Source organism: Hydra vulgaris, chromosome 12 (genome assembly GCF_038396675.1).
Source record: "Hydra vulgaris chromosome 12, alternate assembly HydraT2T_AEP".
Lineage (NCBI taxonomy): Eukaryota > Metazoa > Cnidaria > Hydrozoa > Anthoathecata > Hydridae > Hydra > Hydra vulgaris.
In genome coordinates, this window is record NC_088931.1 from 14,205,704 (window position 1) to 14,220,858 (window position 15,155).

At 24.0% G+C, this 15,155-nt stretch overlaps 1 protein-coding gene across 2 annotated transcripts in view; it reads left to right on the forward strand.

The window, feature by feature from the left end:
• The window catches only part of LOC101240612 (serine/threonine-protein phosphatase 6 regulatory ankyrin repeat subunit B), a 99,515-nt gene that overhangs the window by 34,002 nt on the left and 50,358 nt on the right, over positions 1-15,155 (forward strand). For both annotated transcript variants that reach the window (XM_065812271.1, XM_065812273.1), the window contains 15 exons: positions 43-246; positions 323-424; positions 763-864; positions 939-1,037; positions 6,925-7,023; positions 7,157-7,258; positions 8,300-8,404; positions 8,525-8,623; positions 11,457-11,585; positions 12,482-12,607; positions 12,933-13,049; positions 13,364-13,462; positions 13,862-13,960; positions 14,426-14,527; positions 14,632-14,730. In XM_065812271.1, coding sequence (XP_065668343.1) covers positions 43-246; positions 323-424; positions 763-864; positions 939-1,037; positions 6,925-7,023; positions 7,157-7,258; positions 8,300-8,404; positions 8,525-8,623; positions 11,457-11,585; positions 12,482-12,607; positions 12,933-13,049; positions 13,364-13,462; positions 13,862-13,960; positions 14,426-14,527; positions 14,632-14,730 — 1,683 coding nt within the window. The remainder of the gene's footprint in view (positions 1-42; positions 247-322; positions 425-762; positions 865-938; positions 1,038-6,924; positions 7,024-7,156; positions 7,259-8,299; positions 8,405-8,524; positions 8,624-11,456; positions 11,586-12,481; positions 12,608-12,932; positions 13,050-13,363; positions 13,463-13,861; positions 13,961-14,425; positions 14,528-14,631; positions 14,731-15,155) is intronic.

The following is a 15,155-nucleotide window of genomic DNA, read 5'->3' on the forward strand; positions in this document are numbered from 1 at the left end:
GTTTTTAATTTGATGGAAAAAACTCTTTATTCTTAAATGCAGGCTGGACTTTTACCTCTACATTTAGCTATATTTGTTGGAGAACGAGAGGTTTGCAAAGAGCTGCTTTCTACTCATCGAGGCGAGCAACTTTGTTCAGTTACTAGGTATTATAAGGATACAGCTCTTCATTTAGCTGCTAAAAAAAAGGATTTGGATATTCTAAAACTGCTAATACAAGAGCATGCTAATATTAACCAAACCAATGTAACTTTTTATTTTTGAATTTATTTTATTTTATTAATGTTTTTTATTTTGATTTATTTAAATATTTCAAATTTAGCATGAAGGCAAAACCCCACTTCACATACTTGCTGCAGAATCTGATGTTGAATCTGTTGAGTATTTGATAAGCCAGAATGCCTCAGGTGTCATAGCTGATAAGGTTATTTATAAATGCTTGTTAAAAGATTATTTTAATATTTTAATTTATATTTATTTTATTATTGTTATACTGTTTATTTTATTTTTATATTCTTTATATTTTATTATTATAAAATATAAATGAACAGTATTTTATAATATTTATAAAATATGAATGAACAATATTTTATAATATTTGTAAAATGTAAATGAACAATATTTTATAATATTTATAAAATATAAATGAATAATATTTTATAATATTTATAAAGTATAAAGAATATGCATGAACATTATTTTAAAATACTATATTTTAATTTTTTGTAAATAAAGAAATATTAACAATTGATCATCTTTTAGCAAAATTGTACTCCATTACATATTGCAACCAAAGCAGGAAGTATTGAAATAGTGCAATTGTTAATTGAAAAATGCCATGCAAATCTAAATGAGCGCTCAAAGGTTTTTTTAAATTTAATTTAATTTTTTTGTTAAATTTTATCTTTAGACATTAAATATTACTGATTTTTAATTAGGACGGAAGTACTCTCATGCATTTAGCAGCGAAGTTTGGACATGTTGAAGTTTTGTCATTTTTTTTAAAACATAAAGTTTCTGTAAGAACACCTAATCGTGTAAGTTTTTTTTATAATGTACATTTATAAGTTTCATACTATATTTTCTTAAAATATCAAAAAATAGTTTGGAATTTAGTGTAAGTATAGTAATTTAATTTATGAAAACTTGGTTCAACAAATTTTTTTATGATCTAAATGTTTTTATGTCTTTATAATCTTAAGTTTGTCTAAAATTGTCTTTTAAGCTGTTTATTTAACATATGTTAATATAACATATATATCTGATATATATGTTATAAATGTTATGACATTTGTATCAGATTATATCATCTATAACATTTATAACATATAATCTTCAACATAACAGTTAAACTTATTTTTCAAGCAGTGTATTTAATGTATGTTAATATCTCTTTAATATATGTAAACTGTTAAACTTATTTTTTAAGCTGTTTATTTAATATATGTTAATATCTCTTTAACATATATAAACTGTTAAACTATTTAACATATGTTAATATCTCTTTGACATAAGTAAAACTGTTAATATATGTTAAAATCTCGTTAACATATGTAAACTGTTAAACTTGTCATTAACTGTTGAATCTGAGCCCTTTATTTTATTTTATTTGTTTTATGATTTTTTATCAGTTTATATTTGTGCATTTGTAATTATAATTATTTCAGAATGTGTTTTTACTAAAATATCTATTAATCATCAACATTTTAAGATTAATATTACAAAAATATAGTAAGAAATAAATTAGAGTGTTTTATAAATTTTACAGATCAACTTGTAACTATTTTGATTGACTTCAAATTATATCTAGTGATTAACAACATCTTTTGCAAATCAATAATAGATTCATACATTTATTGAATCCATTCTTATGTCTCAATAAAATAGTTTTGATTAATGTATAAAGTTTTTAAGTTAAAATGCAAAAGTTCTAAGATAAACCAAATGAAACTTAGTCTGAAAATAGGTGTAAAACTGCATCAGAAATCAATCATCGAATCATCTTTATCTGATGATGTGAGGAATGCTGCATTGGCTTGTTGTTGTTTTTTTTAATTTTTCTTATATATTTTTTGAACTAGTTTTAAAAGTAAATAAATTTTTGTCAACAATTATGTAAAAATATAAAAAATTCATGCTTGATGTCACAGGATGCATACAATACTTTCAAAACATACATACATATTAGCAGCCTGACTTTAAAGAAAAAAAAGTAAATAAAAAATTAAAGACTATAAAAAATATTTTAGAAAAATTAACTGATTGAAAAGTTAGCAAAACTTCTATAAACATTACAAAGTTATTAAATTTATTACTAACATTAGTATAGAATATGATAATCCTATTGAGGATAAATTAGTATAAAAAATAATATTTACATTAAAAATTCTAGATAACTTGTTAAAATACTGAGCAAACATGATTTCCATCATTAAAGATCAGCAGTTTACTTAAGGCTAATTTAAAATGGAAATATGGACATAATTCTGAAGACCTGATATAATTTTGCAAGCTTTGAGATTATGGATGTAACATTATACTTTCAGTATGACAAGAATTCTGTTAGATTGACAGCTGTTAATAAACAATTACTAATGAAGATGTATATAGAATATTATGTTATCTGTTCACAGTTTTATTGCATTCAAAATCATTCACCTAAAGTCTGAAGCAGTTTACCCATAATCCTGTTATTATTACATCAATCAAAAAGAATTACATAAAAAACAATAATATTGCATATTTTTTTCTCACTCTTACATGTGCAAAACTTTATTTGCTGAGTACGCTCTTATAAATCTTATCAGCAAATAAAGTTTTTACACTCTTAAAGTGCAAAACTTTATTTGCTGAGTAAGTTGGTGAAGATATTCCATTTTTGAGCTTGACAGCCTGACTCAAGGTGTTAAGTTCAATCTCAAAAGATAATGTATATCTCAGGTTCAACCTTAAAATACAATCTAGTGCAATTTTTTTCATACAACCCACAAAGCATCCTTAATAGAATAAAATCTTAAAGCCATTTTTGAAGCTACAAATGCTTCAGAAAAGAAGTTATGCTCTGAGTTTGACCACAACTCTTAACTGGGCAAGCAGAGTCAAGCATGGTTAAGAAGCAACAAAGTCATGATTCAAGCAATTAACCAAAGCACCAAAATTTAACTCTTTGAGCAAAAAAATCACCAATACCACCAGTTTAAACTAGTTCAAAACAATTCAAATCACCAATACAATACAAAACTGTATGAATTATTAAAACTCAAATGAATTAATCATTATTAAGTTAAATACAAATGAGTGAGCAAAAATCGCAACAGTAAATTTAAAATATTAATATTAAATTATTCAGATAGGCTAGAATTGCGACTTAAACTTTTATATTATTATATTTAATACAAATTTTTTTTTTAAATAAGATACATGTTTATAAAAAAATCAGTACTGAGTAGCTTTAAAGATTCTGAGTAAAAAAGCTTCTGAGTAATAACCCAATGGGTTTGAAAAATGTTTCAATTTGCTAGGGTTTTAGTTATTAATAAAAACCTTTGTGATTGTAATGATTGCACAACAATTGTGCTTTGGAAAATTTTTAACATTTTAAAAGGTTACACTGTACACAAAGGAATGGATGTATATAAAAGCTGTAACACTTAACTAAAGAATTGATCAAGCAAAATTAGACAAATTAGTTTACAAATTATGTTTATATTTCATATTCGATGAATTATTACTTATTGCTTGTACTTTTATTAAAAATACAGAATACAAATAATGAGTAGTTTGAGACTAAAAAGTCTCAGGTGTCAATTGGACATACCTAAAACATCAAAAAACGCGGAAAATAAAAATTAGTCTACAAAAATAAAAATAGTCAACAAAAATATTTAAATAGTCGACGATTTCTTAATAATTATATATATATATATATATATATATATATATATATATATATATATATATAATATTATTATTATTAAATAATTTATTTCAATGCACCAATTTTGATAATTATAATAGCTTATAATAATATATATCATATTCAAAAGCTTATAATGTATATAGTTTTATAATAATATATAACATATTCAAAAATTTTTATAAAGTATTATATCTATATTCATCTATATATTTTATAAAGTATTATATCTATATTCATCTATATATTTTATAAAGTATTATATCTGAATTTATTGTATGTACCTGTAAGTCATCGGTTTATATGCTAATAAAAGCTATAGCATCGGGTGTTATTTGTAAGCTTTGTAAAACCAATGGAATCAATACATGAAAAAATATTGAATTAAATTTTAAGATAATAATATTTTGATAATAATAATAAGTATTTAGAATATTTCTCATTATTATCAAAAGCTTTTTCACTTAAAATATAATGATGCTGTTTGATAAAGTTGTAAAAGAAAATGTCATGGTATTTTAAGAGTCCTCTCAATAGCTAGTCATTACCTATCAAGTGACCTTTTAAGACTAGTTTATATATAAAAATTAAAAAATTAAAAATGAAAGAGTAATCAGTTTACAAAAATCGTAATATTTATGTATATTTTAAAACCAATTTCAATTTTCAATCCAGTGAAAAATTATTATCAAGGAAAGTATACATGTAAACTAAGTAATATCATTGGAGATGGGGCCTGATTTTTAACATTTTTAACTTAATTTTGACTGAGATTATGTTTGTTCTAGAAATGACTAATCATTATTTGTTTTCAAATTTCTTTTTATCCAAGTATCTATAAACAAATAAAAAAACTTAAAAAAATTTTGCGAAATAATAACCTACTAACTGAACAATTTAACTTATTCTTTTCAATAATTTGGATGCTTTTGTTTTATTTTTTAATTTTTTGCGTTTTATATAACTTAATTAAAAAACCTGCAATTCAACATATTTTTCATTATATACTACATATATATATACTACAGAAAAGAAAAAAAAAACAATAGCAACAAAGTGTTATTAAAGGAATGAAATTGTTATTGTAGTTTAATTTTAAATAAATTGTGATTTGTAATATAATGTTCCATTAAAAATACCATTACCATCACATACCGAACAAAAATAAGATATATAGAACATTAATAACATATAGAACAAAGTTACACATCACATCAATAACTATTATTTCTTTATTATTCTATTTCTCTGAAACACAAACATTGGCAGGTTATGTCACTTAATAGAAGTATTTTCTCTTTTTATGGAATTTATTTAGTGAACCCCATAAAAAAAGCTATATAATTTGCTATTGTAATTATTAAGCTATATTAAACAATTTTAAAATGAAATATATAAACATTATTTTATCTTTTATTTTCTTTGATCCTAGTAAAATAAAGTCCTCTAAAAAAGTTCTTTACTTTTGCAAATAACCAGATTGGATCCAGGGTATTTTGGTTTTTTACAGGATATTTTGGTATTTTACACAGTTAATGAATTAACTAATCATTATTTATCATACTATATTATATTCATATCATAGTAATAAATATATAATCGGTCTAATAAATTAGAACTAGTCTTTATTAACTAATTTTATTTTAAAATTTATTTATTTAAAAAAAAATTTTATGTTTAAAAAAACTTATTACCAGCCGTGATCACGTCAAAACCTTTGTTTTTTTCTCAATGATTTTTTTCATACAACCTTTGTTTTTTTCTAAATGATTTTCTGAGACCATTTGTCATCATTGGGTTATTAAAATTTTTGGAATTAGCAGTTGTTTTAAATTTTGGAAAGGGTCTTTTGTATTATTATTATATCATAATTTAATGCCGCAGTTTGTGGAAACATCAGTAAGTGTGAATTCCACACTTTGACATGACCTTTTCATGTTTTAATTAAAAGTTTTCTATAATATGTTTTAATTCAGATAAGATTAAAAACAAACAGTTCAAACTTCCAATACAAAACTGTACAAATTATTAAAACTCAAATGAACTCATTATTATATTTTGCATAATGAAATCATTATTATATTTTGCATAATGAAATCATTATTAAGTTAGATAAAAATGAGTGTTGCAATGATCTCTTATTTAATGCTAAAAGACTCACCTCAGTAGGTGAATTAAAATCTGTTTACTTCCATCCACCTTATCTTTTTTGCTTCTACACAAACACCTCCTCTCTTAATCCATCAAAACTCATTGAACTCCCCTTACTTGCAGAAAACAACTATTTCAACATTAATATTTTCAATGAGAACCACAAATCAACTTCCTTTTTTCCAGACTACAACCTTTACTGATCAGATTGAAGGAACTTTATTAACCAAAATTGTAATTATTGTAATTAGCAATTATAGCTTGGAGCCCTCATTTGGTGAAAAACAAGCATGTTATTGAGAAAATACAGCCCAGAGCCACAAAGATATAGCACAAACTGAAAAAATTATATGAGTCTTTATGTGCACAACTTAACTTTACATCTCTAATTGATTGTTGTAAAAGAGGTGACCTTGTTTAAAAATTTAAACATGAGAGATACATTGACAAAATTAACTGTCAGGTTGCCAAATAACATAGTCTTCTTTCCATCTGTCAACAGCTTCAAAGAGAGCCTTGATAGGCTCCAAATTAACAATAGCTTGCAACTTTCCTTAGTGGAAGTTTTATTATGAGCTTCACAAATTATTTTGTTTTTGTTTTGATAAAGTATACAAATTTATATTATATGAGATATTACATTTATATAACCTTAAATATATATTTTGAAGTTATATTAAAATAACTATATAACTATAAACTAATATATATTAATTAAAACTTTTATAATAATAAAATGTTTTTTAAACTTTTGTTACAAAGTTAAAACTGTCACTTTTTATATCTAATTTAAAATTGAAAGTTCATTCTTATATCTTTCGAAGTTTTGAAAACTATATTTTGAATTTTTTTCATAGAATGGTATAGAAGCATTGCACGAAGCTTGCAAACGAGGTTTTAGTGCCATTGTGAAGCTGCTTATAGAACATGGAGCTCAAGTGGAAAAATATACAAAAGTATTCTTACTTTTTCATTGATTTTTTTTATAAAAAAAAATCAAAATTTTTATAAAATTATTTTTTAGATACAACAGCTCTCTTAATTTGAAAAAATTTTTACAATTAAAAGATTTTAAAAAATGATTTTCAGGATTTCTACACACCTCTCCATTATGCTGTTCTCCATGGAAAGTATAATGCTGCACAAATTCTCATTGGTTATGGAGCAGATGTGAATGCTGTTGGAGGAACAGTATGAAAAATTAAATATTAGCAATCTATAATTACTATAGTTGATTTTAATACAATCCAAAACAATTTATCATTAATTTATATACATAAAAAATAAATACCCTTGCTCATGCGTATTTTTATTGTGAACAAAAATTCATTAGTACTATTCGTTCTTACATCAGATACAAGTTATTCTAAGATCTGATACAAGCAATTCCAATCAGTTTGAATATATTAAAACTAGAGTAGTTTATTTCTACTATCCGTTGTTTTAAATATTTCAAGTATAACCAAAACAAATCAAAACATGTTTTTCAAACTTTTTATTATGTGTTAAAGTACCATTATAATTAATTTTTAAATCAATCAAATCAATCAACAATCAAAATAAATTTTAAAATTTTTTAAAAAATACAATAATAAAACACAACAAAATGGTTTATTGTAGAAAGATGATCAACATTTTAATAAATCTCAAATATTAAATATGTTAAAAAGCAAGTTTACAGACTTACAAAGATATTTAATATGCTAAAAGCAAATTTACAGACAATGTGATTTTTGTGATTAGATTATAAAATCTGCTGAATTGTCAAAATATTAATCTGCTGAATTGTCAAAGGCACTATTAATTATTAATTTATATGAAAAATAAACTTAACATAAAACTGTTCAGAGAATAAAACAAACTAAAGAAAAATGAAGCATAAAACAAAATTTCTTTAAAATAAGTAATGTTGTTATAAAGATATAGTTTCTCTAAAGATATAGTTTCTCATAAACAAAACATTTTTATTATAAATAATACAAAAGTGATAATACAAAACCATCCTAATAAATAAATTTTTAAAAACGTGTTCCATTATTGAAGTTTGCGTATGGGTTAATTATAGCATGTTTTCTTTTGTAGAACTTAAAGCCATTTTTAATCACAAATTTAATACCAATCTGTGTGTACAAGTACAAGTGAAGAAAGTTTGGTTCTATGTCAAAATTGGTTGAATAAATGTTTAAATGATTTAAATATTTAATTTTTTTAAATAATTATTCAATTGTTTAGAAAAACGATTCTCCTCTTCATTTTGCAGCAAAATTGAACAGGCATTCAGATCATTTAACCAAGCTTTTGTTGTTGAGTGGTGCTAATAGTTATATTTTAAACTTGGTGAGTTTTTACTTGGTGTTCATTTTATTTTGTTGAAATTATTTCAAAAAGTATTTCAATTACTATTTTTTAACAATTTTTTATACATTATTTGTTGCTTTGGTATTGGTATTTTTTCAGGATGGTGAAAGTCCTCTTCATGTTGCTGTTCGTTTAAAAAACTCTGCTGTTGCAAAGTTACTCATTAAAGATGGAGCATCTGTCATTGCAAAAAATAATGTAAGCTTGTATTAAAACAATCCTTATATGTTGATGATTATATGTTGGTGTTTTATATGTTGATGATCATATGTGTATGATTATTTGTTGATGATTATATGTTGATGTTTAATATGTTGATGTTTCATATGTTGATGTTTTATACGTTGATGATTATATGTTGATGTTTTATATGTTTTCATTTGTCTGTATCTGAAAATAAATCAGCATGGTTTCAGAAAGATTTGCAAAATAAAAACTTTAATTTCATTTTATGTGACGCAAGAAATGTTTTTTGTTAATTTAATCTTTCATTTTTTATTTTGACATTATTGTTTTTTATTTTGTTTATTATTATAACATTTTATTTTGTTTTTAATTTTATTTACTTGTCAAACGAAAGACAAGGGTGTGACATTTTTCTATAAAATATAAGAAATAAAAAAAATGAATAAATTTATGGAAATAATGATATTAAAGTTTTATTTGCATTTTTTAAATGTTTTTATTTTCTATAAGACAAAGTACAAAAATGCTTCAAATTGATACAAAGGTTTTCTATTAATATAAGCAGCTTAGAATATCTTATAGGTACCTGGGTACTAGTTCAGAACGTTTTTGTAGGTATCTTGGTGAATAATCTCAAGATTTTGTAGATTCCTGGGTGCTTTTTTAACTATTATGTGATATTTTATGTATGTATGTTTATTAACTTATTTTAACTAGAATAAGTATTCATTTTTAAGCATTGATGAGGAAGAATGAATGTTTTTACTATAAGCAAGCTTTGTCTGCTGCAAACTTCAAGTTACTGGTTGGTTGCTAAAGACTCCTTAAATACTAGCCAAGTGCATATCATATTGTTTGGGGAAGAAGAGAGAGGGGAACTTTTGTTCAAAACTATAACTGATTTTTTAAATATAACTTTTTTTGACATTTTTAGGCATGCTAAAAATTATAGAATTGGTAATTTTTCAACATAAGCTATCTATCATAAGATTTTCTTTTTTATTTAGAAAAAAGTTTTCTTTATTTTATATCTTAGCAACAGACTTCAAAAGAGAAACACCAGTTAAAAAAGCATGAGCAAGAACAATATGGCAAAAGCTAAGGCCAAATCTGGAAAAAAAGCTCGCACACATATCTGATGATGAATGTATTGTCGTGAACTTTTTTAGCGACTCAAAACTGAGACAGTAAATTATAGTGTTCTTTATGTTTCCTTTGAGCTCACAAAGCCTGCTTAAGTGCAGATCCATGTAACACAAAATTTGTTTGATCTATGCGTTGATGTATGAAGACATCATATTTGTTTTTATCTTATGGACATAAATAGTTACAATATATTTTTATAATGTTAGCTTGAAACACTTGTGTCTAATAAGTACATAGATTTTTATCAAACATGTGATACTTTACAATTTTTTGTTGTGTTTTAACTAACCAAATTGTCTGCTCTAACTAACTCTAATGAGAGAGTTTGTTGGAACACATTGTGGAGCCCTTTAAGTTGAGTATAAGTATCGAACTCCATTACTTAATTTAATTACTATCAGTTAGGCACTAAAGAATTTTAATATTTGCAATTTGACACAGTTTAAAAAGATACAAAAAAGATATAAAAGAATAATGTAATGACCACTTTTTGCAACTTTTTATTGAAATCTATTAAATGACTACTTTCTATCTGTATTCAATGTTGACTAAAATTTGATATAGTTCTTAATATAAAGTGTAATAATGTTACCATTAATAAAGATTTTCCTAAAAGTTTTTATTGGAAAAACAAAGAGTTTAAATTAGGTTGTGATAATTTGTAAATTGCATATTAAAAGTAGTTATTAAAACTGAGAAACCATAGCTCAGTGGTTAGCATGCTTGCCTCAGAAGCTAAAGATCCATGGTTCAACAACACCTCTAGGCAAGTTTTATAACATCGGTATGGAAGGAGGCATAAACTTCCTTTCAAATGCTCTTCCATGATGCTCTGTGATAAGACCATTAGGACCTCTTGAGACACCTAAGATAAATAAATTTAAAAATAAAAAATAGTGTTTATAATTGTTAGTGATTTCCCTAAAATATTTAATAAACCTCAGACTCAGGTTAGGTCAAGTTCATGATCATCATGGTCACCCTGCAACTGGTAATATTTAATTTAGTACTGCCTGCTCCATGTTTTTCTGCCTTATAAGATTTGCTTTTCTAGACTGGGGCTTGTCAAAACTAGGCAAAAGTTAACTATGCTTAAAATACCCCTACTTAGGGCTCTTGGTTGAGTAAAGGGTAGAGTATTAATAAAAATAGATAGTAAATGATTGTTCTTTCAAATTTTGAATTCTGTAAAGTTGTATTCCAAGAAGATTTTAGTGTTTCTACTTGATTCTAGTGCTCGACTTGTTTCTTGGCGCAGTGGCCTTGTTCGTCGAGGTTACTGAAAAAAGTCTTATTTCTTTTATTTTGATAATTAAATTAAATTGAGTAAATAAAAAAAACATCAACAGTATTGTTTTACATTTTAGTTCAGAAACAAAATGATAATAATATTAAAAAATGTTGCAGTTATTGAAATAAGAGTGGTATTGAAGAAGGGAAAAAAAGTTTCTTGTATTACCATTAGAAAGATAAAAAAAAGTACATCATTTATGGATGGCATGTTACTTATCTCATTGTAATACACACACCATATGAAAATTAGCTTTTTTATAATATCCAGAAGTAGAGTATTAATCAAAATTAAAATAATTTTCAGTACTTTTATGCTCTCAGTTGTATGTGATATGTGATATGCTTGGTTGTAATCTATTGTGATTACTTTATAAAATACTTTAATGTATTCTTTAAAATTGTCTAGGATGGAGAGACACCTTTACATCTTTCTGTTTCAAACTCATCAATTTTAATTTTGCTATTGATTCTTGATGAAATGAAAAAGGTTTTAGACGCATCAGAGTTTGAAAAACAAATCAATGCAACAAACAAAGTGAGTCTTATTTATATATGCTGTTTGTATTTCTCATATATATTAATCATCTTTAATTTTTAAATTAATCAGTCTATGTAGCAGCACTCCTCATATGTTTTACCTATTTATCAGTTGATGTAGCAGCACTCTTTGTATGTTCTACCTATTTTTCAGTCAATGCAGCAACACTTCTTGCATGTTATATCTATTTGTCACTCGATGTAGCAGCACTCCTTGCATGTTCTACCCATTTGTCAGTCAATACATGCAAACATTAATGAATAAAAATAAAGCATTGAGAATGTTTTTATTCTTTTTAAATAATGAAAACATTCTGAATGCTTTTAAAAACATTTCAGTCTATTAACTTGCGTTTTTAAAGTTTTTAAAAAGTGATAAAATTTAATTATTTTTCTCAATTAAATTTAATGGTTTTTACATAAAGTATATATATATATATATATATATATATATATATATATATATATATATATATATATATATATATATATATATATATATATATATATATTTTTACAAAAAATATATATATATATATATTATCATTTAGTATTGAGAGAATTCATATTATCTGATAATTTAAAGTAGTTTATATATATATATATATATATATATATATATATATATATATATATATATATATATATATATATATATATAGATATATATATATATATATATAGATATATATATATATATATATATAGATATATATATGCTTTGCCATAGTTTTAGATAATTACATAATTCTAATTTTAATAATAATAACATGAGATTTATAGTGCATATTATAGATTATTATTGTTATTATTTTTATTAGTGCATATGTTTTTGAGTATTGTTATGTAAGACAGTTAGTTTATCACATAAGATTAATATTACATATATTTCAGTTGGGAGAAACCGCACTTCATTACTGTGCCAAAATCAGTTCTAACACTGAAACCCAAACAATTTTCACCGATCTAACCAAGCTGCTTTTGGATAATTCTGCAAAGCATAATCTTCAAACTCTACATGTAATTAAAGTTGTGTTTTAAAATAAATAGTTTAATATCTTTTTTAAATTTAAACTTTCCATTAATATAGAACTAAAATGAGATTCTATTATAATGTTTTATAAAATAATATGTAATTTAATATAGAATTTAACATACATAAATATGTATAAAATATAATTTTATAATTATTGTATAAGTTTATTTTTACAAAAATCATTTTACATCATTTTAAAGGAAATAAGTTTAGTTGTAAAAATTATAAATTTTCGTAAAATGGTTTCTTTTTGGTTTCCAATTGAAATTTTAAAGAGATTTAAATGAACTAATTTGCAAACAATTTTAGACAGCTGAAACTGCTGTTCATTATTGCTGTGAAACTGGTAACACAAAAGTTCTACAGATGATATTTGCATCCATATCTGAAAAAGAAACTTTTAAAGCATCAAATTGTCCTAACATTGTAAGTAAAATAACATTGTAAGTAAAATAACATTGTAAGTAAAATAACATTGTAAGTAAAATAACATTGTAAGTAAAATAACATTGTAAGTAAAATAACATTGTAAGTAAAATAACATTGTAAGTAAAATAACATTGTAAGTAAAATAAAGTATAAATAAAAATATGTATAAGAATATGTATATATAAAAATAATAAAAATATAAATAAATAGTTTAAAAATATCTTCAAAAAATTTTTTTTTATATTTATCTTAAAATTGTAAATGTTTTGTCATGCAGAAAGTGTTTTGAATTTTTATAAATATTTTTTTAGAAAGGGTGGACTCCTCTTCTCATTGCATGTCACTTTGGTCACTTGGGAATTGTAAGAACATTACTGGAACATGATGCAAGATTAGATTATTTTGATCAAGTCAGTAATATTTAGATTTTTTATATATTTATATATTTTGGCTTTTACTTTTTTCTCCTTTGTTTTTGTTTTCTACTTTAATTTACATTTTGAGACCTAAGAATAACAAATCATTTTTCGATTGTTTTTGTACTATGTTAAAAGTTTTACCGGATGGGAAAAATACAGTCATGTTATTTAAGTATTAGTTTAAAATCAACTATAGCTTGAGTCTTGAAATTCTGGCTTAAAAATATGGCTTTGTAAAAATTAGACTTGGTCAACAATATTAAATGAAAAATTACAATTTGTGGATATATGACTGTGTTATTTTCATGTCTCGATTTCTTTTAGTTGTTGTACCCAGAGTTATTGTAGAATTTATCAGAAATTTATTTGAATCTTAAAACCTAATGTTAGGATGGCAAAACAGCTCTCCATATTGCATCACAAAGTGGACATATTTCATGTGCTGAGCTTTTGTTAGAAAAAAATGCTTACGTTGATGTAAAGACCAAGGTTTGTATTGCCATTTTTCAAAAAAACAGTAAAACTACATTAATTATAACTTTAAAAATACCTATTCATACTTAATATTTCAAATAATAAATAAAATACAATACTACTATTAATATAGTATCTTTAAGCTGTGTTATTATTGCGCTAGTTCATACACCATTTTTATACAACAGTACTAATATATAATACAACAGAGCTAATTTTATTGGTAATTTTTACAGTGGTACTAATCCATAAAACAGTGTAAATAAATGATAACAGTACTAAAGCATTTTTAAAATGTATGCTGAAAAATTAATATATTAATTTTTAAATTATTTCAATAAACAGGTTAATTCTTATCAGTTTTATTTTTTCATCTTATTAATTTTCATCTTATTGTCCTATCAACTTAAATTTGAATAAATCTTTCAATTTTAAAAACAAATGTAGATAAAAAACAGTTATAAAAAATCACAATTTTAGTTTGGTATGAGTTCTGTGTCTCTTGCTGCTGCAAATGGTCACAGTCAACTCTTTGAGATGCTTGTTACCAAATACCATGCTGCACACAGTATTTTGGCTTTGGTGAGAAATTTTGCTTTTGATTAACTTTTAAAATTTCAATTTTGATTATAGAACAAAACAAAAAAAAAACTCACAGTCAAACATAAAATAAAAATTTACTTTAGAACAAACAATCTGCACTTCACTTGGCTTCAAAAAATGGTTATATATATGCTGTTAAATCTTTACTAAAACTTGGTGCTGATCCCTCACTTGTGGACATGGTAAGAAAAAAGAACTCATTAAAAATAAGCAGCAATAATCCAGTGCTACCATCACTATCATTTGTTTTATGCGGCAGAGACCTTACGATTAAACATAGTATGCCCCATGTAACCTTAAGAAATCCCCAGTAACTCATTTTATTGTTGGGTAGATTTGCAGACTTTCTCCTCTATACATATGAAACCAGTTTTTATATATATATATATATATATATATATATATATATATATATATATATATATATATATATATATATATATATATAAATATATATATATATATATATATATATATATATATATATATATATATATATATATATATATATATATATATAGTCAGCCCTTGGAATTTGGAAAAATTAAATCGGCAATAAATTGCTGACATTAAACTGTTGAAGGTCAACATCAGTCGGGAAATAAAA